At 40.5% G+C, this 27949-nt stretch overlaps 1 protein-coding gene across 11 annotated transcripts; it reads right to left on the bottom strand.

Annotated features, from left to right (window-relative positions):
* Window positions 1-2916: 2916 nt before the first annotated feature.
* Window positions 2917-27755, bottom strand: CMKLR2 (chemerin chemokine-like receptor 2). Of its 11 annotated transcripts, XM_019975790.2 has the most exons (6): window positions 27579-27751; window positions 25971-26126; window positions 18713-18775; window positions 9295-9408; window positions 8383-8449; window positions 2917-6678 (listed from the first exon to the last, which is right to left on the bottom strand). In XM_019975790.2, the coding sequence occupies exon 6, from the start codon at window positions 6655-6657 to the stop codon at window positions 5590-5592; it is 1068 nt and encodes a 355-aa protein (XP_019831349.2). In that variant the 5' UTR covers window positions 6658-6678; window positions 8383-8449; window positions 9295-9408; window positions 18713-18775; window positions 25971-26126; window positions 27579-27751; the 3' UTR covers window positions 2917-5589. The 11 variants fall into 11 exon arrangements, 10 of the variants coding, with proteins under 10 accessions (XP_019831349.2, XP_070626850.1, XP_019831312.2 ...); XM_070770749.1 differs by lacking the exon at window positions 25971-26126; XM_019975753.2 differs by lacking the exon at window positions 9295-9408.
* Between the last annotated feature and the right edge of the window lie 194 nt (window positions 27756-27949).

Below are 27949 nucleotides of genomic sequence, written 5' to 3' on the forward strand. Positions count from 1 at the left end.
GCGCGACTTCACTTCCACTTTTCACTTTCATGCATTGGAGAAGGAAATGGCAACCCACTCCAGTGTTCTTGCCTGGAGAATCCCAGGGACGGGGGAGCCTGGTGGGCTGCCGTCTATGGGGTCGCACAGAGTTGGACACGACTGAAGTGACTTAGCAGCAGTAGCAGCAGCTGCACTTAAATCACTTCTTTTAATGTCTTTCATTCTACTTTTCCTGCCTCTTGTAGCCTCTCAGCCCATAATATCCTTTTATAGTATTTCTAAACTTTATAAATTTTAAGAAATATTTATTAATTTGGCCACAATGTGCAGTTTATAAGATCTTAGTACTCAGACCAGGGATTGAGCCTGGGGCCTAGGCAGTGAGTGCACAGACTCTTAACCACTGGACTGCCAGGAAATTCTTTTTTTTAAATAATATTTATTTACTTATTTGGCTGCACCAAGTCTTATTTGGAGCACACAGGATCTTTTGTTGCAGCATATGGGATCTAGTTCCCTGACCAGGCAGAGAACCTGGGCCTCCTGCATTGGCAGCACAGAGTCTTAGCCACTGGACCACCAGGGAAGTCCCCAGGAAATTCTTAATAAATACATATTTTAAAATAAAATTTATAAAATTTGAAATTCTTTGTATAAGTTCCCTTCTTCCTATAAGATTTTTTTATATTCATTCAAGAGGTGAAAGGGCTGTAACAATAAGTAATTACTATGTCAGAAGATGCTGAGAGTTTCACTGAATAAGTATAATACCAGGTAATATTAAGTGTTTATAGGACTAAGTGCCCACTTGAAGTACTTCACCTTTGTCAGTTCATTTAATTTTCACAATAATCCTATGTAGTAAGTACTACTATTATGAATCCATTTGCAGATGGAGGAAACTGAGGTCTAAAAAATTTAGGTCAATTTAGCCAAGGTCATAGAGCTAGGATAAACTGGGAGTCATAATTCAAAGCCAGATATCCTGCCTCAGGAGGCCCTGAAAGTTGCACTCTGTTTGGCTGTTTGCTTCCATTGAGAAGGAATCAGATCTGTCTTGTTGGGTTCATGCCCTAGTCCCTGGGAGCCATGGGATTCTTTACTCTTCCGCCAACCAGGCACTGAGCTTCCTTGCTTCCTCCTCAGATTGCCCCAGGGCAGTCCTCTCCCTCTAGCCCCCTGTCCTTTCATGAATTCATGCTACTCATTAGAGGTTATTAGACCCTTAGACCCCTGGAGAGCCCCCCTCTCCAATTCCAGCTGCCAGGGGAGGAGGCTTGAAGCCTCTAAATCTGGGCCCAGCCTTGGGTCCTACACTACTCTCCAGATCTTCCCTCAAGTTGAGAATAAAAATGAACTCCTGTTTCTGCTAGAAAGTGCTTGCATTGGTTACTACTTTCTACTAGTAGACTCCTGTAAGTTACACCCAGGCTATCAGCTATTTATTTCTGGCTGTGCTGGGTCTTCGATGCTGTGCTTGGACTTCTTATTGTGATGGTTTCTCTTGTTGCAGAGCACAGGCTCTAGGGCACATGGGTTTCCATAGTTGCAGCACTTGGGCTCAGTAGCTGCAGCTCCCCGGCTCCAGAGCACAGGCTCAACGGTTGTGGTGCATGGGCTTAGTTGCCCGCAACATGTGGCATCCTCCCAGACCAGGAAGTGAACCGTGTCTCCTGCATCGCAAAACAGACTCCTAACCACTGGACCACCAAGGAAGCCCCGTTATCATCTATTTTAAAAGCCACTAAAATTGGAGTTCTTTTCCTGGGGTACAAGGACTCCCTGAAATTTTATTTAAAAGCATTTTTTTCTGGGGAAAGGACCCATAACTTTTCATTAGACTTTCAAATAAACTCAGAATATTTATTAATTTTGACTTTTCAAGTTTCCCTTTTTAATTTTAGAGACGATTTTTTTTAGGATCTCAAACATTTTCACAGGCCCTTGGAAAGCTCAGAGGCCTTAGACGCTGTGCCCGTAGCATGGGGAAAACCGAATTGCTCTGCATGGGTTCCTAACTCACAAAGCTTAGGAAGCACTGTCCTGAACTTCCGGACCACCACCTGCTCCGTAATGTACTTTTGACCCTGGTAGCTTAATCACCTTCCTTCCTGCTCCTCAGCCTTCTTTCTCCCCCAGCCTTCAGAGTCAGTCTCTCTGCACAAACCAGGGATGAACCTACATAATCCTCTTTTCTTTCTTGGATCCTCCAGCTTTTCTCCTGATCCTGGAAGCCCATCCCTTGAGGGTTGAGGGGTACACCAGAGTGAAATATTGCAAGCCCTCCTTGTGCAAGGGGCAGGGTTCAATGGAGCACAGAGGGCTAGAAACTCACAATGAGCCTTTCTCTCCCAATCTTCCCTTAACCTATACTGGGTATGGCAGGAGGCAGGAAGCTTGGGAATGGCAAAAGTTTGGGATATGCTGAGCTATGCCGCATATTTTATTTTTTTCTTGGAATAATTTCCAAATCAGATCTGATTGTCGCATGGGGCTAACAGTAAAGAACATAGCCAGTAATGATCTGATATTAGCATTTCTAAAAACTAAGAGATGAAATTAAAAAGATACTTATCTTCCCTCACAACTTTCAAATAAAATCAATAAATTATAGAAAATTAAGTATTTTAAAAATTGCAGTGAGTAGCAGAGTTTGTATTTATAAAAGACAAGAGAACCAGCAGAGACATGGAAAAGGAGTGGCATCTTTAAGAAACTAGATTTCCAGTGCTTCTTCACTGGCCCACTGGAATCCATCTCTTTCCTCTCTGAAAAGGCTACACTCTTCTTGGCTCTCTTATAGTATTTTTCCAAGCCAGGCTTCAGCAATACATGAACCATGAACTTCCAGATGTTCAAGCTGGTTTTAGAAAAGGCAGAGGAACCAGAGATCAAATTGCCAACATCCGCTGGATCATGGAAAAAGCAAGAGAGTTCCAGAAAAACATCTATTTCTGCTTTATTGACATTGCCAAAGCCTTTGACTGTGTGGATCACAATAAACTGTGGAAAATTCTGAAAGCGATGGGAACACCAGACCACCTGACCTGCCTCTTGAGAAACCTATATGTAGGTCAGGAAGCAACAGTTAGAACTGGACATAGAACAACAGACTGGTTCCAAATAGGAAAAGGAGTATGTCAAGGCTGTATATTGTCACCCTGCTTATTTAACTTATATGCAGAGTACATCATGAGAAATGCTGGACTGGAAGAAGCAAAAGCTGGGATCAAGATTGCTGGGAGAAATATCAATAACCTCAGATATGCAGATGACACCACCCTTATGGCAGAAAGTGAAGAACTAGAGTGTCTTGATGAAAGTGAAAGAGGAGAGTGAAAAAGTTGGCTGAAAGCTCAACATTCAGAAAACTAAGATCATGGCATCTGGTCCCATCACTTCATGGCAAATAAATGGGAAAACAGTAGCTGACTTTATTTTTCTGGGCTCCAAAATCACTGCAGATGGTGATTGTAGCCATGAAATTAAAAGACGCTTACTCCTTGAAAGTTATGACCAACCTAGATAGCATATTCAAAAGCAGAGACATTACTTTGCCAACAAAGGTCCATCTAGTCAAGGCTATGGTTTTTCCAGTGGTCATGTATGGATGTGAGAGTTGGACTGTGAAGAAAGCTGGGTGCCGAAGAATGGATGCTTTTGAACTGTGGTGTTGGAGAAAACTCTTGAGAGTCCCTTGGACTGCAAGGAGATCCAACCAGTCCATTCTAAAGGAGATTAGTCCTGGGTCTTCATTGGAAGGACTGATGCTGAAGCTGAAACTCCAATACTTTGGCCACCTGATGCGAAGAACTGATTCATTTGAAAAGACCCTGATGCTGAGAAAGATTGAGGGCAGGAGGAGAAGGGGATGACAGTGGATGAGATTGTTGGATGACATCACTGACTTAATGGACATGGGTTTGGGTAGACTCCGGCAGTTGGTGATGGACAGGGAGGCCTGGCATGCTGCAGTTCATGGGGTCGCAAAGAATCAGACATGACTGAGCAACTGAACTGAACTGAATAGTATTTACTACTGTCTATCTTGCTTTAGGATTGTTCTTATCCAAGTTTACTCTCACTCTCTATAAGTACCTTATTCATCTTGTGTGTGTGCTAAGTTGCTTCAGTCACATCCAACTCTTTGCGACCCTATGGACTATAGCCAGCCAGGCTCCTCTGTCCATGGGATTCTCCAGGCAAGAATACTGGACTGGACACCATGCCCTCCTCCAGGGGATCTTCGCAACCCATGGGTCAAACCCACGTCTCTTACATCTCCTGCATTGGCAGGCAGGTTCTTTACCACTAGGGCCACCTCTTGACATCCTTTAAAATATCTATCTACTAAAGTTTTATATAACTCTTAGTCATCTATTTGCTAAAGCGACAAATGAATAGAAGTCAAAATACTATTACAGTCTTAAATGCAACACATTTGCATCATGAAAAGGTCACTGACTTAAAGGTATACTTTATTGGTCTTACACTGTTGTCTATATATAGAAATAGAAAGTAGAAATATCATACATGCCTTCTTTTCCTGAAATCTTTCTGATATTGAGCTGGCGTACCTACTATCTGGATGTCAGTGTTTCATGTTTATAGCAAATTTATACATATTTGCACATATAAACATTTATATTTATAATATTAGTGTAGGGGTTTAATAGGTCATATATCCCAGTTGAGAGATGGGGTCTATGTCTCCTCTCTTTGAATCTGACCTGGCCAGTGACTGCTTTGATCAATAGAGTACAGTGAAAGTGTGCAGTGTCTGGCATAGCTGTTAAGAGGAGTGGAAGTTTCCACCCTAGTCTCTTAGAGCCCTGTATTACCCTAAGTCTGGCTTCCCTGAGGTGCCATGCTGGAATACCCATGTGAAGAAAGAAGAGGAGAAGATACAAGAAACAAGGGGAGGAGGAGAGGGGAAGGAGAAGAAGGAAGGGAAGAGAAGAGGGTGGAAGGGAAGAAAGCTGCTCGGCCCATACAGCTGAGGCCCCTAATACTGTGAAACAGAGAGATGAACCTCCCTTCTGTGCCTTGTTTAAACCCTGATTCTCAGAATCATGAGAGATAATAATAATAGTTATTTTCTAGATTTTGGGGCAGTTTACCAAGTATTCAGGCACCCTGAATATGTACTATAACCTACTATAATCAACTATCACTTTAATTCATAAAGGCACATGTACAGATTACATGAAATAAAGAAATTAAGTACATATGTTGCATTTTAAGAATAAGTCTAATAGGTTACTTGTGCAGAATTAAAGTAGCTTAAGCATGCCTATTTTTATATTTTTTAAATCAATCATACATTTAATATTAAAATTTACAAGTTTTAAAAAGTCATTAAAGTTAGAAAAGTAGTGTTGGTTAATCCACTATGGTATAATTAGCAAGAATAAGATAATTTAGGTTGCTGAAAAGAAAAATGAAGATCCTTCTTATATTTTATATCTAAAGAAAAATAGGATGCCAATAAAATTACCAAAAAAATAAAAAGATACAATCAGCTGTATGTCTTGGAACCAAATAATCTAAAAGCATGTCAGGGGAACCACACAAAAGTCGTGTGCTGATGGGTGGGAGGGCAAGAATTCACTGGGCTGTTTCCAGGAGACTCAGATTCTTGGTTTCAGAGTTCCTGAGCTGTTCACTCAGGGTGCCTGAGCAGCTCACCTCCCACAGCGTGTATTTTAGTATCTCAGCCACTGAGGCCCGGAAGCGCGCTTGGAACTTCTTACTAATCAGGACGTAAAGGATGGGGTTCAAGCAACTATTGAGGAACGCCAGGCCAGTGGAGAGGGGGATGCTAGCCTGTAGCACTTGGTGGAAATAGCTATTGTGGTGAATCGTGAGTTCCCAAATGCTAAACAGGTGATAAGGAGTCCAGCAAATCAGAAAGGCCATGACCACAGCCAGGATGGTCCAGAAGTGCTTACTGGAGATCAGGATGCTTCGCTTCTTCACCTTGAAGATGAGGCACAAGTAGCAAATGCTCATTGTTAGCAGAGGGAGGAGGTACCCAACAATAACTTTCACCCAGGTCAGAACATGATGCCTCATCAACCTGAGGTCCACATCATGCTCATGGAAGTTGTTATAGCAAAGAGTGTGGTTATTCAACTCCAGAGTGTCCCGGAAGTACAGAGCTGGCCCACCCATTAGTGAAGCCAAAAGCCAAACAACTATAATAACAATCAGAGAGTTCCTGAGGGTACGGTACCGATGAGATAAGACCGGGTGGATCAAGTAGATATAGCGGTCCAGGCTTATCACCATCAGGAAGAAGACACTGGCAAACATGTTCAACTGGGCAATGAAGGAATTGGCTTTGCACAACCAGATGCTGAAGGGCCAGTGAAAATTCATGGCCACGTAGGAGATGTACAGAGGTAGGAAGAGAAGAAAAATGAAATCCGCGATGGCTAGATTGAGGAACCAGAGAGTGGTGACTGTCTTCTTCCACTTGAATCCTGTGAACCAAATGACGGTGGCATTTCCTGGAATGCCCAGGACAAATGCCAAACAGCACAACACCAAGGAGACCCAGTGAATGGCTCCCAGGGGTGCTTTCTCCTCTGAATCGGTCTCTGGGGAGTAATATTCCAGGGTATACGAGTAGTTCTCAAAGTCTTCAAATAATGTCTCCTCTAGATCTTCCATGATCTTGCAGAATGAACAAATCTATGGAAACAAATTTAAAAAGAAAGAAAACAACTTAAAAAATTTGTTTATAGAAAACAACTTATCAAAGAAAAAATGTTTAGTAAGTAATAAAGGACATAAGGATAAAAATTCTTTATCTTAATAGGCACTAATAACAATTTAGGGACAAAAGGGAGACATAACTATAGAAGTAGAGATTTTGTATGACCCCCCTCTTACAGTAATGGAAATAAAAACAAAAGTAAACAAGTGGGACCTGATTAAACTTAAAAGCTTTTGCACAGCAAAGGAAACTATAGGCAAGGTGAAAAGACAACCCTCAGAATGGGAGAAAATAGTAGCAAATGAAACAACTGACAAAGGATTAATTTCCAAAATAAACAAGCAGCTCATACAACTCAATACCAGAAAAACAAACAACCCAATCAAAAAGTGGGAAAAAGACCTAAACAGACATTTCTCTCAAGAAGACATACAGATGGCTAACAAACACATGAAAAGATGCTCAACGTTGCTCATTATTAGAGAAATGCAAATCAAAACTACAATGAGCTATCACCTCACACCGGTCAGAATGGGCATCATCAAAAAATCTACAAACAATAAATGCTGGAGGGGGTATGGAGAAAAGGGAATGCTCCTGCACCATTGGTGGGAACATAAATTGATATAGCCACTATGAAAGATGGTATGGAGGTTTCTTAAAAAACTAGGAATAAAACCACCATATGACTCAGCAATCACACTCCTGGGCATGTGCCCTGAGGAAACCAGAATTGAAAAAGATACATGTATCCCATTGTTCATTGCAGCACTATTTATAATAGCTAGAACATGGAAGCAACTAGATATCCCTCAACAGATGAATGGATGAAAATGTTGTGGTACATATACATAATGGAATATTACTCAGCCATAAAAAGGAACACCTTTGAGTCGGTTCTAATGAGGTGGATGAACCTAGAACCTATTATACAGAGTGAAGTAAGTCAGAAAGAGAAAGATAAATATCGTATTCTAACGCATATATATGGAATCTAGAAAAACAGTAATGAAGAATTTACTTACAGGGCAGCAATGGAAAAACAGACATAGAGAATAGACTTAAAGACATGTGGAGAGGGGAGGAATGGGGGAGATGTATGGAAAGAGTAACATGGAAACTTATATTACCATATGTAAAATAGATAGCCATCGGGAATTTGCTGTATGACTAAGAAACTCAAACAGGGGCTCTGTATCAACCTAGAGGGGTGGGGTGGGGTGGGGAGGAAGATGGGAGGGAAATTCAAAAGGGAGTAAATATATGTATACCTACGGAGAAGGCAGTGGCACCCCACTCCAGTACTCTTGCCTGGAAAATCCCATGGGCAAAGGAGCCTGGTAGGCTGCAGTCCATGGGGTCGCTAAGAATCAGGCACGACTGAGCGACTTCACTTTCACTTTTCACTTTCATGCATTGGAGAAGGAAATGGCAACCCACTCCAGTGTTCTTGCCTGGAGAATCCCAGGGACGGAGGTGCCTAGTGGGCTGCCGACTATGGGGTTGCACAGAGTCGGACACGACTCAAGTGACTTAGCAGCAGCAGCATGGTTGATTCAGGTTGAGGTTTGACAGAAAACAACAAAATTCTATAAAGCAATTATCCTTCAATAAAAAAATTTTTAAAAAGGAAGTAGAGATTTTGTAAATGAGAGAGAACTATGAAAAAAAATACTTACTTGAAATATTTGGCAAAAAGTATATTCTTCCAAGATGGACACAAGTAGAAACAAAACCTGAATAGACCTACAATTATTAAAGAAATATCATGAATTAAAACATTTTTTTTCAGACTTTCCTGGCAGTCCAGTGGTTAAGACTCCTTGTTACCAATGCAAAGGACTTCAAAGTCTCATCAGGGAACTAAGATCCCACATGCCACACGGTGTGGAAAAAAAAAAAAAAGTATTCTTTTTCATGCTATGAACTAGAAATAGTATATTTCTTGGTAGGACTTGTGATTAACAGTCTAGGTGTCCAAGTCCTGATGGACCTAAATTTTGCTATAATCATTCTCAAGGCTGTGAAAGTTTATTTTTTTTTTAAATATTCAGTAAATGCTAAATTAAAATGATTCACACTATAGGTGCAATTTCTATGTTCATAATGTTTGCAGGGCTGACTCAAGAGAATCTAAAATTCAAGTACTTATTAAATTCTTACCAGGTATTTTTATTTTATGGAAGATGCAAAAGAAAACAGATTAACATTTATGTGTGATGACTTTAACCTCTTTATTTGCATCCATGAACCTGTTTACAGAGAAGAGAACGAGACACAGACATAGAGAACAGACTTATGGACACAGCAGGGGAAGAAGCAGCAAGGAGAAACTGAGAAAGCAGCAGAGACAATGTATACACTACCATGTGTAAAACATATAACAGCAAGCTGCTATATGACACAGGGAGCCAGCCTGGCACTGTATGATGACATAGAGAGATGGAATGGTGGGGGGAAGGAGGCTCCAGACAGAGGGGCTATGTATATAACTGTGATTGATTCACGCTGATGTACAGTAAGGCCACTACAACAGTGTAAAGCAATTATTCCTCTAATAATAAAAGACTTCTGAAAAAAAACTTTAGTACTCTGACTTCTGAAGATCTGGACGGAGTTCCACTTGCTTCCTTGGCTCACCACCTGGATGTCACAGGCAAGCACTGGAGATTTTGACCCATTTGGCACTCATGGATGTTCTGATTCTGTGTTTATGAATTCAAATATATTCATCAGAATTATATCAATATGGAAGACTTTTCAACTAAAAGATATATTTTGGAACAAACTTGACTATGACCACTTAATTTCTACATTAACTTCCTGTAGAGTGCATTTAAGGGAAAGGTTACCCACTCCAGTATTCTGGCCTAGAGAATTCCATGGATTGTATAGTCCATGGGGTCACAGAGAGTCAGACAAGACTGAGCGACTTTCACTTTCAAACTTTATTTTCTTCTGTGGTCTCATTTTTCTTTCCTGCTATCAAGTCTAGTTTCCTGGGCTAAGAAGACTTTAAATGTCAATTTTTCAACCAAAACAAAGCTTATTGGGTACAATTCTAGCTTCATCAATTAATTTTGCTACTTCTATCTGTAGTATTCAAAATCAAGTAGAAAAAATACTAGTAGTTATAGTCATCTCATGGAGCTATAATCACTGATAGAGTAAATATATAAGATTTGAGAGAGTTAGAATGAAGAGGTCAAAACACCTTGTATTGCTTACAGCCATCTCAAGCTCAATTTGACTAACACTGAATTCATCATCTTATCTAAATTCATTTGAGGAATCTGAGCATAATAAACAAAAGCAATTCATTAGTATCTTCCCAAACCCAAACTCAGCCAACTTCTCTTTATTTTTCATTATTCAGCTCAAATGCCACCTTTTCTTGGGAACATGTTCTAACATTACCTCCCCTCAGATAATTATATTAATAATACTTAATAATAACTATTATCATATGCAGTAATCAATGCTGTTGGGAATTTCCTAGATGCTAGGCATGTATGATCTAATTTGATCCTTGAAAAAAATCATATAAAGTGTATAAGTACTACTATTTTCCTATTTACAAGGAAAAATACTGAAGCTTTGAAAAGCTTAGTGACTTTCCCAGTTTCATGGCAACCTATAATTGGAGAGTCAGAATCGAAACTCAGCTCCACTAAATGCAGATCCTGAGCTCTTAACCATGTGACATTCCCCCTCTTCTGTCACCCTGCTCTTACTGTACATAACACATTACACTTTCATTGATTTCTCTTTGATTTCTGCTCTACCAAACTGTGAATTCCTCAAGAATGACTGTCATCTTCGGACCCCACAGTGCTTAATACAGGGCTTAATTTGCTGTGCTTAGTTGCTCTGTCGTGTCTGACTCTGTGACCCCACAGACTGTATAGCTTGCCAGGCTCCTCTGTCCATGGGGATTTTCCAGGCAAGAATACTGGAGTGGGTTGTCACGGCCCCCAGGGGATCTTTCTGACCCAGGGATTGAACCTGGATATCCTGCATTGCAGGCAGATTCTTTACCAACTGAGCCACCAGGGAAGCCATGGTTTTGGTGCCTGTGACCTATTCTTTAGGCTATTAGCAATCCTGAAACCAAATGGCCTGGAATCACCTTATAAAACCCAAAGGAATGAGTAGATGGAATCTCATTCCCCAAACATAGAAAAGCCATTTGGAGGACCTGTAATTACGCCCAACCACTATATTCACCAAGTCAGGAGCTGTCACTGCTGACCATGCTGGGCCAGAATGGTCATAGGGTCTGCTGAAGGATGCCAACTACCCCCCTTCCCAATTCTCTTGGGGCACGAGAATTACCTTGAGGATGAGTGATCTTTCCAAACAGAATCCCTTCTAACAGAAAGCCCTGTTCCAGAGAAATTGCTAATCTTCCAGAAAGCAGATGCGTAGGTTAGATGTAATGACCAGTTTAGGCTTGGAGAAAGATCTTCAAGAGGAGCTGCATACTGCCCAGCTGAAGCCCTTAAAGGAAATATAAGCTAGGAATTCCCCTGTGACTTACAGCAGATGTTTTTGTGTGTTGGTGATGGTGACAGGGAGGGGTGGGATGGAGAAAAGAGAGAAGTAAGGCAGAATTCAAAGACTACCCTACCAAGTCCTTGGCTAGACAGTTAACCCTCAAGGACATATTCTTAATTATTTGCCTTGCTTATATTGGGTTGGCCAAAAAATTTGTTCAGGTTTTCTGTAACATCTTACAAAAAACTCAAATGAAATTTTTGGCCAACCCAATACTTTGCTTTACAGTTTACACGTGCCTCCAGATTGAATTAAGTTTCCAAATGGTACTTAGACCTATCCAAATATCTAGAGGCTAACTTTATTAGTTTCCTAGGGCTGCTGTAACAAAGTGCTGTATGTTGAGTAGCTTAAAATTACAAATTTTTTGTTTCAAAGTCTGGAGAAAACTGTTCTCTAGGTGTAGGCAGAGTCACTTCCTTCTGAGGGTTATCAGTGACAATCTGTTCCATGTTTCTTGCCTGGATTCTAGTGATCTGTTGGCAAACTTTGGAAGTCCTTGGCTTATATATACAATAAGATGTTTAGACCTCTTGATTCCATGCCAGTGTCAGGCCTTCCCCTACCCTCTTTCTCTTCTTCTTATTGGCTAAATGAGGATGCAGTGATGAGTCATCATATACCAGGTGGATGAGGAAAACATGATAGTTCACAAGATAGAAGCCTGGGTCCTGGATGATCTCATGGAGCAGTTTTTGCCATTGACTATGACGGGCTGGTGAGACTCTTGTTTTATAAGGAAATGAGGAGCAGATCTAGAGTTGTAATAGACCTATGTGACTTGGGCAGAGTTAAATGACCTCTGCCCTTTATTTCATAATTTAAATGTCACAAGGGCAGGTAACTTTAATGGGTACAATAGTCCAAGTTGGGGAGATAATGGGATTTGGGTGAACCAAAAAACAGTGGACTTGCTTTCAGTGAAAAGCAGCTACTCAATTCCAGCCAACTGTTTCCATGTGGGAAATGAGGGTTTAGTGTTGCCAGAGTTTTGGATGAATGGATGAAAATTTATATATATATATATACATACACACACACACATATATATTTTAAGGTATTTTTTAATTTATTTTTTTGGCCATGACTTGCAGCATGCTGGATCTTAGTTCCCCCCAGGGATTGAACCTGTGCTTCCTGCAGTGGAAGTGCAGAGTCTTAACCACCGGACCTCCAGGGAAGTCCCTGAATATCTGTATTTTTAATGTGAAAAGTTCCCAACTCCTAAACTACTATTTTAAAACTAAATAGTTGTGGGCCATATTCAGCCCAGCTATAAATTTGTGACCTCTGGGGGAGGCAAACTCTTTGAAGACTTTGAGATTTTCAACAGTGAAGGAGAGGAGGCTATATGTTAAATGGAAATAGAAACTCCGAGTTGGCCTCTGAGAATGATTTCCCCTTGGTGCCAGTGAGGCAACCATAAGATTTAATGCTACTCAGGGCCTCTCCACAGACCCTCATTTTAACCTTCTCCAAATTGATATAAGAATCAAGATAACTCGTCTTTTTTCTAGGATAAAAGATACTATGGACAAGTTCCTGACTTTACTGGGTTTCTGTTAGAGTTATTAAGGAGGACCCTGATAAGAAAGGCAAAACAATGGATCATTACCTAGAACCAGAGCCCTTCCTTGGAGCTGTAACAAAGCTCCTGGTTCTCAAAAGGGAATGATGAGTAAATTCCCTGATAATGACCCTCACCCCGCTTTCTGCCGTCTCTGGTTAGACCACTATTTCCCTGCCTCATCACTGTTCTAATTCTCACAGCTTTCTACCTGTAAGCTCTGCTCTGCCCCAAACTTGGACTCAACTATATTTCTTGTTCAAAGTGTAACTTGGCAGCTGTCCTGATCCAAGGTTCTATTTCTACTTCGTTCTCTGGTTTGAATAACTGGGTTATTGCCTTGTTCCTAGTCCTTACTCCAGGTTCCAGCTTTGGATTGCTATCCCTTTGGTCCTCTAGAGAACACTGTTAGCACATTTCCATCATGCTGCTCCTTTCTTCTCTGGGAAGACCCATGCTTCTCTCCCAACCTTGGTTAGACTCTCCGCTTACCATCCCAGGGGTCAGTGCTCTGACAATTCCGATTGTCCATCCCTGACACAATCTACACCTGTGGATCTCAAACCGGGGACAACTTTGCCTCCCAGGGGTATTTGACAATATCTAGAGACACTGTTGATTGTCACAACAAAGGATGGAGGATGAGGGGGGAATGCTGCTGCTATGTAGTGGGTAGGGACCAGGGATACTGCTAAGCATCCTAGAATATACAGCCCCCGACAACAAAGACTCATGTTCCCCCAAAAGTCAAGGATGCCAAAGTTCAGAAACCCTCATCTACACACACTGGGCTCAGTCTGAACTCCTTTCTTCTATCTCCTGCTGTTGAATCTGCTCTTTATCTGTGGGCACTCTATCCTTGGAGTCCTGGCTTGGCTTGGTCCACTCTACCCCACTAAACCAACTGCACTTTGTAGAGACTGCAAATGTATTTGATTTGGTTGAAAAAGTGTTAAAAAAATGTATGCTAGATGTCAATGCTAATATTAAACATTAATAGACTTCACAAAAATAATTGCAATTTCTAGCTTCTTTGGAAAATGTATATTATCTGGTAATAACGGACCTATATTTCCTATAGCAGCATTTGCATTCCTCTTCAGACAAGGGATGTATTGTCTCATTTGTCGTGGTCACCACTTCTAAATCACTCATTTATGACACTTTCCAAGATGCTGTCAATACTTGAATATGCAATCTTAGCTAACACTATGCCTTGTATATAGTAAGAAATAAAATTATTGAAAAAAGAAAAGCTATACACATGTGAGAATGCAAACGAACTGTATGATAATGCAATCTCGAGAAAATACCTGCAATCTCAAAGTAAAAATGTGGTCTACAGAGAAAGGATATTACCTTGGGCATTTCTGCCAATTTAAATTTAAGGGCCTATATTTAAGAACAAGTATTTTTAAACTTTTAAAAACTGATATTCAAGCAACTATACTCCAATAAAAATTCTATAAAAAAAAGCCCCTGACATTCTGCTGTATCATCAAACATACTGTTATACTTATCTATTTATTCTTGATAAGAGAGAAAGAGCAAAAAGAGATACAGAAAGAAAATACGGGGGGATTTTTCTTCAGTTTCACCATGTGTATGCACACATACAGGGCTTCTCAGGTGAGACAGTGATAAAGAAACTGCCTGCCAATGCAGGACACACAAGGATGTGGGTTTGATCCCTGTGTTGGGAAGATCCCCTGGAGGAGGAAATGGCAACCCACTTCAGTATTCTTGCTTGGGAAATTCCACAGAGGAGCCTGGTGGGCTACAGTCTATGGGGTTGCAAAGAGTTGGACATGACTGAGCACATATACATGCTACATATACACACACACATATGTATATTTAGGCACATAAAACTTTTTTTGTTTTTGAGAAGAGGAGATATGAATGAAGACTCAGATGAAACTGGAGGGATGTCTGAACAATAGAAAAAAACCCTGGCTAGGCAATAACCAGAAATGAAGATGCAGAGCAGGCCAACTTAGAATCCAGATTTAAAGGAAACTTTCACATTCATTAAACAGGAAACATGAAACTGTCTTGGCTGGCCGTGGCTTTCCATTGAGACGTCATTTATTTTTCTCAATTTGGAAGTGCACAAAACATCGCCAAGATGAGTCCTTTTGACTTGACTGAAAAAGAGGAAATAGCTACTGTATTTGTCTTAAACCATATGTGCTGCTGAAAAGCAAATAATTCTGTCTGAAATAAAGACAGAAAGATCTCCATGATCTTAAATCTTTTGAGTAGCTTCTGAAGTGAGTGTCAAGCGGTATTGTGGACATGAATATAAAAAAGGTCCGCCTGAGTCCATTAGAAATGTATGAAAAATGCTTGGTGTGGAGCAAAGTTCAGAGAAGCACCCCCTGAGGTTTGCGGTTTGGCTTCCAGAGAACGTGGAGGGGCATGTTTACCGCAGGGATTCAGCTGCTGTGGGGAGCCAAGTTGTCACATTCCTGGGTTACAGTTACACTGACACTCAAGTGACAAATATCTACTTCTGGAGCACAGAGCAGTTTATTGAATTAAGCAAATTGGTTTCTGATCTATGCAGACTTAATAGACAGTAAAGCTGAAACTCTTTCCTGAATAAATAGATTTCACTACAAGAGTCCTGGCAGAAAAAATAGTGATAAACATTCCATAAAATCCAGATGATTTGGGGAAAGAACATCTGGTGGAAATGTGTATCTTTAAACATTTAAGTGTGGTTTTAAATGAGACTTGACTGTAGAGGGAAACATTTAGTTTATCTACCTTGACAAAACACAAAGATTCCTTCTGGCAGAACATTTGGTGAATGCAAAGGAGTTTAATTTAGTTTCATATTGTTGAGTTAGATGGGTTGTCATGGACCACTGCAAAAATGTATACCTAACAGAATCTTAAGAAAATTTAGGGTCTAATCTGCTTCAGCCAGAGAGAAGGTTTTGATGTTGCTGACCACTGTCTGCCTGTGTAGAATTTCCCTTGTTGTTGTTGTTGTTTAGTCACTAACTCGTGTCTGACCCTTTTGCAATCCCATAGACTGTGGCCCACCAGGCTCCTTGTGTCCATGGGATTTACCAGGCAAAAATACTGGAGAGCGTTGCCATTTCTTTCTCCAGGGAATCTTCCCCACCCAGGGATCAAACCCATTGGCAGGTGGGTTCTTTACCACTGAGACACTGGTGAAGCCCCAGAATTCCCCCATTTACCCTGATACAGAACTCAAGAATGCATCTCCTATGAAATGTATCTCCCATGAAAACCATAGGGAACCTCGAGGGTATCTATACCCTTCTTCTGATTGAATGACAAAAATAAGCAGGAAGAATCAATGGACATGAGAGAGAAACTCTTTGGAGAAAACCAAAAATCCATCAATCAGCAAACATATGTGATCAGCAAACTATATCTCTCAAAAGCTGTCTACTTAGGGAAGAGACTTTGTTCAAAAGCATGTGTGTGTGAGAGAGAGAGAGAAAGAGAGTGGGGGAGGGTTACTTGAGGTCATTGCTCAATATTTTTCACTCACTATCAAACATAAACAGTATACCACACCCCAGTTTGTACTCAAGATGTTTGGCACCAGCAGAATATTTTGTTGCCCTTTGGAAAAATGACCTCTGCTTGGAAGGTGTTGGGACACAGCAGTATTTTATAAAGATTCCCTGTTTATTCACCCAAGAGAAACAAGGGAGTTTTAAATGGAAATTGAAGGTTGAATTTTATATTGATGGTTAAATGGTTATTGTTGGATTGTTCCTTTCCACCCCAAGCCCTGGCAGAGCCTATCCTTGAATAAGAGGCATCTAGGCAATGGCACCCCACTCCAGTGCTCTTGCCTGGAAAATCCCATGGATGGAGAAGCCTGGTGGGCTGCAGTCCATGGGGTTGCTAAGAGTCGGACACAACTGAGTGACTTCACTTTCACTTTTCACTTTCATGCATTGGAGGACATGGCAACCCACTCCAGTGTTCTTGCCTGGAGAATCCCAGGGATGGGGGAGCCTGGTGGGCTGCCGTCTATGGGGTCGCATAGAGTCGGACATGACTGAAGCAACTTAGCAGCAGCAGCAGCAGCCTATCTATCTGTAGCTCCCATTTATTCCTTAGTGCCACACATTAAGACAAATGTTAATATTCCTTATTAGGAAAATGGGCATATTAGGATAAGTGGAAGTGTTTTGGTTTGACTGGAAAAGACAAAACCAATCAAGGGAATGTTTTGGTAATGAAGGCCTTTGAAAGTCATGCCTAAGTAGTTAAGATTTTATTCCACTGTTGAGTTGGGAGCAAATAAAACTATTTGTACTAGTGAGTGTCATCACTGAATTTTTGTAAAGATCATCTGGAGGCAGTTTGGGACATATTGACACACTTGAGGTCAAAGATGGAAGAGCCCCTAGGCAGTGAGAGTTAGAACGGAGATGAGGGAGACATATCCGAAAGACATTCATTTAGGAAATTAATAGAATATTTTAGGAAGCTTAGCTAAGCTAGGGTAACACTCACAATAACTTTTTACTGACTTGGCTTTGAAACTCAACCCTGGATTTAAACACTAGCTAATTTCAAGGATTTCCCTGGTGATCCAGTGGTTAAGACTGTGCTTTCACTGCAGGGGGCATAGTTTGATCCCTGATAGAGGAATTAAAAGGCTTCCTAGGTGGCGCTAGTGGTAAAGAACCTGCCTGCCAATGTAGGAGATGGAATGGATGTGAGTTCGATCCTTGGGTCAGGAAGATCCCCGGGAGAAGTGCATGGCAACCCACTCTAGTATTCTTGCCTGGAGAATCCCATGGACAGAGAAGCCTGTGATCCCATGGGGTCACAAACAGCCAGATATAACTAAAGTGACTTAGCATATAGGGGTACTAAAAACCCACAAGTCATAAAGAAATGGGGGTAAGAACCCTCTTACACTGTTGGTGGGAATGCAAATTAACACAGCCACTATGGAGAACAGTATGGAGATTCCTTAAGAAACTAGGAATAAAACTACCATATGACCCAGTAATCCCACTATGGGGCATATACTCTGAGGAGACCATAACTGAAAAGGACACATGTACCCCAATATTTGCTGCAGCACTATTTACAATACTAGGACATGGAAGCAACCTAGATGTCCATCGACAGATGAATAGATAAGGAAGTTTTGGTGCATGTACACAATGGAATATTACTCAGCTATAAAAAGGAACACACTTGAGTCAGTTTAATGAGGTGGATGAATCTAGGGCCTATTATACAGAGTGAAGTAAGTCAGAAAGAGAAAGACAAATATTGTATATTAATGCATATAAATGGAATTTAAAAAGATGGTACCAATGATCGTTCAGGGCAACAAAGGAGACATGTAAAGAATAGACTTTTGGGCTCAGTGGGAGAAGGAAAGGGTGGGATGATTTTTAGAGACTAGCACTGAAACATATGTATTACCATATGTAAAATAGCCAGCCACTGGGAGTTTGCAGTATGATGCAGGGAACCCAAAGCCAGGGCTCTCTGACAGCCTGGAGGGATGGGATGAAGAAGAGGTGCAAATGGGGTTCAAGAAGGAGGGGACATAAGTATACCTCTTACTGATTCATGTTGATATATGGCAAAAACCAGCATGATATTATAAAGTAGTTATCCCCTAATTAAAAATAAAAAAAAATAATAATTTAAGAAGAAATGGAGTTAGGGAAGAGAAAATTTTTTCTTTAGTTAAAAAAAAAATTGACCCAGTGGACATGAAGTGATACCTATTTTCACTCTGTTGGGATCAAGGTCTTTTCATAAAAGGCACTTGCTGATTGATTTGCACGTCTAACCCTCATGCTTCATTAGGACAGTTCAAGAGAACATAGCACATATTTGAAAGGTCAGTGCCTACTTACACAACAGTTGATTTGACGTTCCACCCAGAGGTTTATGTCCTGATTTGCACAATCTGTTAAGCTCTGTGGATTTGGGGGAGGAAAACAGAGTGAATGAATAACCTTAGGTTAGGGAGAAATTTTCAGGCTTGATTCTTTTTGCAAGACTTTAAGATAATTAACACATGGGTGTAATTTAAATATCAGACCATAAAGGGGTCTATTGTCTCTGGAATCAGAATACCTGACTTCAAATCCCAGTCCTATCTCTTCTGGCTGTGGATTTTTGGACAAATCACCTACTACCTTGAAATATCAGTTTCCTCATTTGCAAAATGACAGCAGTAATAGTTCTAAGTCATAGTGTTGCTATGATGATTACATAAGGAAATCCTCAAAAAAAGGTTAGCTCAGTACCTGGCACACAGAGCATGCTCAGTAATTATAGCTATCGATCACTACCATTTTTTAAATGTTTCCTTGTGATAAAGAATGCAGAGTGCTGAAGAATTGATGCTTTTGAACTGTGGTGTTGGAGAAGACTATTGAGAGTCCCTTGGACTGCAAGGAGATACAACCAGTCCATCCTAAAGGAAATCAGTCCTGAATATTCACTGGAAGGACTGATGCTGAAGCTGAAGCTCCAATACTTTGGCCACCTGATGCAAAGAACTGGAGGAGACCCTGATGCTGGGAAAGACTGAAGGCTGGAGAAGGAGATGACAGAGGATGAGATGGTTGGATGGCATCACTGACTTGATGGACATGAGTTTGAGCAAGCTCTGGGAGTTGGTGATGGACAGGGAAGCCTGGCGTGCTGCAGTCCACAATGTCACAAAGAGTCAGACACAACTGAGCCACTGAACTGAACTGTGATGAAACTCTTAGGATTTATTTACATTTTTAATACTTATTTATTTAGCTGTGCCAGGTCTTAATTGCGGCACTCGAGATCTTCCATCCTTGTTGCAGCCTGAGGGAGCTTTAATTGAAGGATGTGGGATATAGTTCTCTGGCCAGGGACTGAACTCAGGCCCCCTGCTTTGGGAGTCTTACCCATTAGACTACCAGGGAAGTTCCAATTACTACCAGTTTAAGACCAAAAGCAGTACACAATAGAGGGTTAGAAGGAAAGTAGAAAGATAATGGGATTTCTTTATGTCACTTCAGGAGAAGAGTGAGAAGACTTAAGGAGAGATTTTAAAACTTGCTTTGTTATGTGTGCTTTATATTATGAAAAATACTGAATCTGAACTGAGATCACACATTGTCAGATGCCTGTCCTCCAAAGGAAGTTGGGGAACCCTTGTGTCTAGCCCCAAATGCCAGTACTATCCCTTTATCTGACCAAGAGTGGTGAGAAAACAGAACACTATAAAGCATTATATTTCTCTTATTCTTTAAAAAAGCTATTTTTCACCTTTTATTAAAGATCTAGGTCTTTATCTAGCTTTTCTCGTTTTTTTTCTTTTCTTTTCTTCTTTTGCTGTGCCACATAGCACATTGGATCTTAGTTCCTCAGCAAGGGATTGAACCCTGCAGTATAAGAGCAGAGTCTTAACCACTGGACCACCAGGGAAGTCCCACTTTTCTCCAAATTTTGTCTGGAATCTGGGACAGAATCACCACAATTAACAATGTAATGTTTCAAAGCCTTGGTCAGAGCAAATTTTTAAAATGTTCTTCAAAAAGGATTTCTGTATATGCAAATAATTTTTTAGCAGGAAGAAGTGGGCACTTAATTTGGAAACTTTGATGCTAGAGGACTTCTGTAACTTTATTTTTGTAAGGCATATGACTAGCTAGCTATTGGACATCTGAATTGTTCGATTTATGTCATGGATATATCCATCCATATAAGCGATCAAAACTAGAGCTTTAACCCTTTTTAGTGTCTTCTGGGCAATATTATGTTTACTGAAGAACTGATTTTGGAAGCAAAAATCGCAACAAGGTACCTACCAGATTATAAAACTTCTCATAGATACCATGCATGGTTTAGTAAAAAAAAAAAAAAAAAAAGTCAAACACGACTATGTTGGTGTGCATCAAAAATCTTTAACCATAACCTGACATCTCTGCAGACAAACATATGCTTCAGAAAAGTCAGGGACACACAGTAGAAGTTTGTGCTGCTGCTATAACACACTTCTGTTTTCTGAAGCCTTGGCACTGAAGATGTTTTGATCTTAATCACATATTGCTGTGACACTGAGAAATCTAGGAGAAACATCCAGTTTGGGATGGAAACTGAATTAGCCAGCTACTACATGCTTATTTCAATTTTTATCAAGATATTTCCTTCCTTTAAAAAAGAAAGGTGGTGGTGCAATGACTGAGGCTCCAAGCTCCCAATGCAGAGGGCCCAAGTTCAATTCCTGGTTGCAGAACTAGATCCCACATACCCAACTGAGAGTTCACATGCCACAATTAAGATCCCACATACCACAACTGAGATCTGGAGCAGCCAAATAAGTAAGTAAATATTTGTTAAAACAAATAAATAGCTAAGAAAATTAAAAAGAAGAGAGAAGGCTAGTCTCCAAAAGGAGAAAAAACAGTACACAAGTAATTCACAAAATATATTGAAGTTTCAGCCACTTCACAAAACAATACTATTCATCATACAGAGAGATGGTTAGTGAACTTGGTAAAGCAGGGGGAAGGGAAACTTGTGTTGGTAGCAAAAGTAATGTTTTTTCAAGATAGCAGCAAAAAAGTAGGAGGAGGGAGGGACAACAGTTCTAGAATTTCCTCCCATTCATACAAGATTATGCCTGAAAATATTTCTGCCGTTTTTTTCACTTAGAGGAGATAGAAATGAGTATAGGATCAAACGTAGTAATGGAAGGTAAAATAAAGCACCAGTTGAAAGATTTGCCATTGATAAAAACCAAACAGTTGGATACCAAAGTCATCATTGCAATGGTTTAGAAACATTCTTCATGAACACTTTAAATTATTTGATGGTAGTCCAAGTAAGCTAGTAGGCTCAGCACTCCACTTTATCACTGTCAGTCTATATGAGGTATAGTTGGTTGAAGTCTGCAAAAACAGATTTTGAGAAGACCATTGGAAAAAGAAGCAATGCAAAAGGAAGGACTTGAGACTAAATTACATTTGTTGGAATGGTTGAAGGAATTGGTAAGAAAGGAAGGCTGTTTACAATAGCCAAGCCATGGAACCAACATAAGCGTCTATCAACAGTTGAATGGATAAAGAAGACGTGGTATATATGTACAATCGATATTATTTAGTCATTTAAAAGGACAAAATAATGCTGTTTATAGCGAAATGGATGGAACTGGAGTCTATCAGACTAAGTGAAGTCAGACAGAGAAAGACTAATACCACATGATATTGCTTACATGTTGAATTTTTCAAAAATGATACAAATTAACTTATTTACAAAACACAGACTCACAGATTTAGAGAATGAATTTATGGTTACCAGCTGGGACAGGTCGGGAGGAGACAGAGATTGGGAGCTTGAGACTGACAAGTGCACACTGCTATATTTAAAATAGATAACCAACAAGGACCTACTGTATAGCACAGGAAATGCTACTCAATATTCTCTAATAATGTAAATGGGAAAAGAATTTTTAAAAAAATAGACTTGTGTATATATATATAACTGAATCACTTTGCTGTACACCTGAAACTAACACAACACTGTTAATCAACTATACTCCAATATAAAAAAATTAAAAATAAAGGCGGTCTGAGAGCTGTTTTCACATACCTGAAGATGAGGAAAAAATAAAACATTTATTCTGTGTGGTTCCAGTGCTGAAGCTAGGGCAAAAAATTACTTGGCACAATAGGTAGGAAAAGTTTGGCTTAGTAGAACCCAAAACTTACAGCTGTTCAAAATCTATCAGCCAGCAAACAAACAAAGAGATCCATGGCACAGGGTGGGCACAAAGCGGGCTGAATGGCTGCTGATGGGGACATTTTAGAAGGTATTGACATCTGTATTTAGAGGGTCTTTAACATCATCCATCAAGGACAAGAATCTATGATAATAGATATTACTTTTGAGCTTTTATTCTGTACTTACTGATTGGGAAACTGGAGGTGAGGAAACTTAAGGAAATTGCAAAACCATTCAGTTGGCAAGTTAGAATGGTTAGATTCTTACTAAAATGTGTAAGTGCCCAAGTTCTTACCCTCTAGGCACTCAAGGTATAAGAATCCTTTCTCCAGAGTGTTTAAAGCAATAGTTTCTAAGAACAGCACTGAAATTAGAGTATAATTCTACTTTTCTAGAGCCATAATTGGCTGAATAAAAAGCAAAATAAATAAACCCCTCTTCCTTGCAAGTGAGGAGGATTAGACAGGAGGAAGCTCAGAATGATGTAAGAAAAGAAAGGTGCTTTGGGGACTTCCCTAGCCATCCAGTGGTTAAGACTCTGATCTTCTGTTGCAGGGGGCACAGGTTCAATCCCTGGTTATCCCTGATCAAGGACCTAAAATCCTGCTTGCTGTGAAGCAAAAAAAAAAGTAACTACACTGTTTTTTAATTAGACCCTTTCCCACCATTCCTCACCCCACAACTCCACCTCCAGGCCAGGTGGACCCAGCTTATGAGAAGTTTTGGTCCTTGAGATTCTGTTGTGGCTACACGTCAGAGCTGTGCCAGAGATCTGTATTTATCCAGAATCTGTTCTATTCCTGGGCATGGTTCTAACTCTGCTGTTAAAGTTACTGCAAATGTAGAAACATGAAGAACAAAATTAGCAGACCAGGAACCTAAACCAATGTTCATCCAGCCATGGCAGCTGTGTTCTGAGGACATCCAGGCAAATGCCTATCCTTTACTGCTCCACAGCTGGTGAAGTCTCAAGTCCCCTTGTGGCCTGGACCATGTAGGTACTGCATTTGCCCAAAAGCCCCTTCTTTCCCCCAGGACTCCACTGTGATTTCTTCTTGTCCTACAAAGGGCAAGAGTATTTTCAAATGGTATATATCCAGGACCTGGACTATCACTTCAAGCACAGGACATGGGTGAGAGAGAGAAGAAAATCAGAAAGAGGAAGAAAAATTTAACCCAGTTTCTAGTTCTGATCAAAGCCCTCCAACCAAACCCCATTGTGAGACTCTCAGGACTCCACTTTGTCCTCACCTTGCAGAGCCGTTGAGGGAAACGGGATTCTTGTCCCCTAGAAATTAGCATGACCCACCATCGCATCTCAAGTTTTTCCTCTTGTCTTCAATATGTGTCTTATTAAAACAAATGAGAGCTATTTTATCTCAATACACTACTATGTGGATCGTGCGTGATCCATCTCTGAACATCTGGACATGTTACTCTATTTACTCCAGGATTCCTTTAGTGTTATCCCAGTCCCAGAATATTTTCATATTGGCTTTCCCCATTGGTCCACCCATAAATTCAGATTACATGACGTAGGGCCAAGACTTGGGTGAAGCAAGTGAAGTTGGGTCATGCGAGTACAGGGTCAGATCCTGACTCCACTTAAAATTTTGATATTTTGTTCAGCATGCACTTCTTGTATTCATTTTGTTTACTGAGATTTTTGGTGTCATGATGTTTGACCCCATTGACGTTCATTGGTATTAGGTAGCCTGGTGTGTTGAAAGAACACTGGAACTCAGGAAAGATGGTTCTAAGTTTTTGTCCTACATGTCACTCTAAGACTTTGTATGAGTTACCTTCCTACTTAGGATTCCAGGTGCCAAATCTGAAAGATACAGGTGACATTGAGTTTAAACTTTCACTGCTGCTGCCAAGTCGATTCAGTCGTGTCCGACTCTGTGTGACCCCATGGACTGCAGCCTACCGGCTTCTCTGTCCATGGGATTCTCCAGGCAAGAACACTGGAGTGGGTTGCCATTTCCTTCTCCAATGCATGAAAGTGGAAAGTGAAAGTGAAGTCACTCAGTCGTGTCTGACTCTTAGCGACCCCATGGACTGCAGCCCACCAGGCTCCTTCATCCATGGGATTTTCCGGGCAACAGTACTGGAGTGGGGTGCCATTGCCTTCTCCCTAAACTTTCACGAGAAGATCAAATATGGCAGTACAAAGTATTCTAGCCCTTTTATTCTCTGTGCCTCCAAGTAGCATCAAATCCAGTGCTTTGCCTAGAGTAAGTATTCAAAAAATGTCTACTAGTAAGTGGTTTTTTGAATACTGGAACACAAATATGGACCAAAGCCCAAAACAAAATGCCTACACAAATTAAAAACACTTTGCAAATGAAAACAAAACCTCCCCAGACAAGAATGCTGTCCCTCCCTCATTCTCTTCGGAGAAAAAAAATGGATTTGAATTCATTTAAGTGTGGCACAATCTTGTTGCCTTTTTTCCCCCTCCCAGGAAATATTCTATTCAAATATCTCGGGTTCTGAGTGAACCAGACTTGTGTAATCCTTCATCCCTCAGAGATTTCTTTCCATCTAAAGACACCAGTACCACCCTTGGTGAGTCAGGGTTCATAAAATGTAACATCTGCGAGAAAAGTTTATAAACACACAGCCGTGCCTGAAATTGTCATAGAACTACAGAAGACATGAGACTTCCCCTTCCTAACTAGATCTTCATACAGTATTAAAGTTTGCATAGTTAGAAAGTAGGGAAAGACAGTATTTGTTCATATAGCCCATATTCCTTTTTATTTCCTCCTCTTTTTTCCTTGACAAATGACAGAAGGAAGGAAGGGAGGGAGGAAGGCAAGAGGGGAAAGACAAGGGAGGTAGGAAGATACTGATAAAACATATGATTTTATTTTAAGAGCTATTTTCCTTATTCTTAGCTCATTTTAAATTATGGCCATTTTTTACATTTACTTACTCTCAGACTAGTGGTAGAAAATTGAGTCAAGAACCACTTTAAAAAAATACATATATATGTATTTTATTTATTTGGCTGCACTGAGTCTTAGTTGCAGCATGTGGGATCTTTAATCTGACATTTGAACTCTTTGTTGCAGCATGTGGGATCTAGTTGCCTGCTGCTGCTGCTAAGTCACTTCAGTCTGTGTGACCCCATAGGCGGCAGCCCACGAGGCTCTCCCGTCCCTGGGATTTTCCAGGCAAGAACACTGAAGTGGGTTGCCATTTCCGGACCAGGGGTCAAACCTGGGCTCGCTGCATTGGAAGCATGGAGTCTTAGCCACTGGACCACCAGGGAAGTCCCAAGAACCACTTTTGAGACCTCAACTATATTATTTTGCAAACTGGTTCTGAACATGGTAAAAATATTCAGTAAATAATTTTAATATATTTGTTTCTTTTATATTTAGTATTACTCACCTTGCCTCAGAAACACCTTGCCTCTGGTACTTCAGGAAAATAAAGTGACCTTCTCAAGGTCATTAGTAGAGTGGTTCATGAGAAAGACAGGCATATATCTGGTATATGTAGGCATGTATGATCTCAGTACAGATCTTCCTTGATCGGCTTTATATTCTGATGGTGAAAAAGTGAAAGTGTTAGTCATTCAGGCATGTCCAACTCTATGCAACCTCATGGGCTGTAGCCCACCAGGCTCTTCTGTCCATGGAATTCTCCAGGCAAGAATACTGGAGTGGGTAGCCATTCCTTTCTCCAGGGGATCTTTCCCATCCAGGGATTGAACCTGGGTCTCTGACATTGCAGGCAGATTCCTTACTGTCTGAGCCACCAGGGAAACCCATCATAACTTGAAAATACTATAAGTCAAAAATGCATTTAATACATGTAACCTTAGGAACGTTACAGCTTAGCCAGCTGACCTTAAAAACATGGTCAGAACACTTAGCCCACAGCTGGGCAAAATCATCTGACACAAAGCCCATTTTATAAGAAAGTGTTGAAGAGCTCATGTAACGAACTAAATACTATGCTGAAAGCGAAAGCCAGACGGCTGTCTGGGCACAGAGTGGTTGTATCACTTGTTTACCCTGGAGATCACTTGGCTGCCTGGGAGCGGAGGCTGCTGCCGTTGCCCAACATCACAACAGAGTATAGAGGTATATCATACGCTATACACTGCTAGCTGGGAAAAGATCAAAACTCAAAGTACAGGGACTTCCCTGGTGGTCCAGTGGCTAAGACATAGTCCAGCACAGGGCGCCTGGTCGGGAAACTGGATCCCAAATGCTGCAACTAAGAGCTTCTATGCTCCAACTAAAGGACACCGCATGCCACAGCAAAGATTGAAGATCTGCATGCTGCAACTGAGACCTGGCAGAGCCAAATACAAAAATAAAAATAAACATTTTTTAAAGTCTTTAAAAAAAATTGGGAGTAGAATTTCTACTGAATGTGTATCATTTTCACACAATTGTAAAGTGAAAAAATTGTAAGTTGAATCATTGTAAGTTGGGGACAGTCTGTACTTGGGATAATTCAAAAGCCAAGTACTTCTCCAAGTACTCAAGCACAAGGGAGCAGTCAGAAAATATCTGGGCACCTATACAAATAACACAACATATGTATTAAATGAACAAAATGTAGGCAGCATGTTTCCTGACAAGGAACTTGGATGAAACTCAGTAGCAAACCACTTGATATCCTTGATGCAATAAAATCTCTTTTTAAAAATTCTAGTTTTAGAACAAGTTCCTCTCTCTCTTCTGCAAATCACAGCTTTTCTCTAACAAGATAAAGTCACATAAACTACTTCAAGTCTAAAGTATGATTCCCTGAAACTATGTTTAATAACTCATGTGACTATTAAAAAAAAAAAAAAACCTTGCCATTTCTAAGCTCCACTTCAATGACACTTAAGAACAGTCATATTAATAGTAAGCATAGATACCTTGAGTCTAAAACAGTTTAGTTTTGCTTTCATTCAACACAAAGTTTTGAAGGTTCTAGAGAGATATTCAGAATGGTTATTCTACTGCTTCTAAAAAAGTCTAATTCCACCATACTGACCTGGAAAATGGGTCTGAAAGGCAGTGTCCAGAATATCCTTTAAAATTTACCTATCTTCTTTCACTTCAGAACTTGCTTGTTAAGCAATACCTGCACTGAACTTTATGCCAGTTACAGCACAAAGCAAATCATCTTCTCAGACAGGTTTTCCCGGCTGTGATGTGCTTAGACAGCAGTCACAGGACCTGAATTATTTCCCTAAATTGGATTGGGTAAGCCTACATTAAAGAGATACATACCTATGAACTAATGGTTTATTCCATGCCTTTTCACCATCCACGAGCAGGGGACAGATGCACCCAGAAGGTTTCCCCTCAACCCCCTTCACCTGCATTTCCATGGGATGGGCACCATTCACCAAATGTACTGAG

Source organism: Bos indicus, chromosome 2 (assembly GCF_029378745.1).
Source record: "Bos indicus isolate NIAB-ARS_2022 breed Sahiwal x Tharparkar chromosome 2, NIAB-ARS_B.indTharparkar_mat_pri_1.0, whole genome shotgun sequence".
Lineage (NCBI taxonomy): Eukaryota > Metazoa > Chordata > Mammalia > Artiodactyla > Bovidae > Bos > Bos indicus.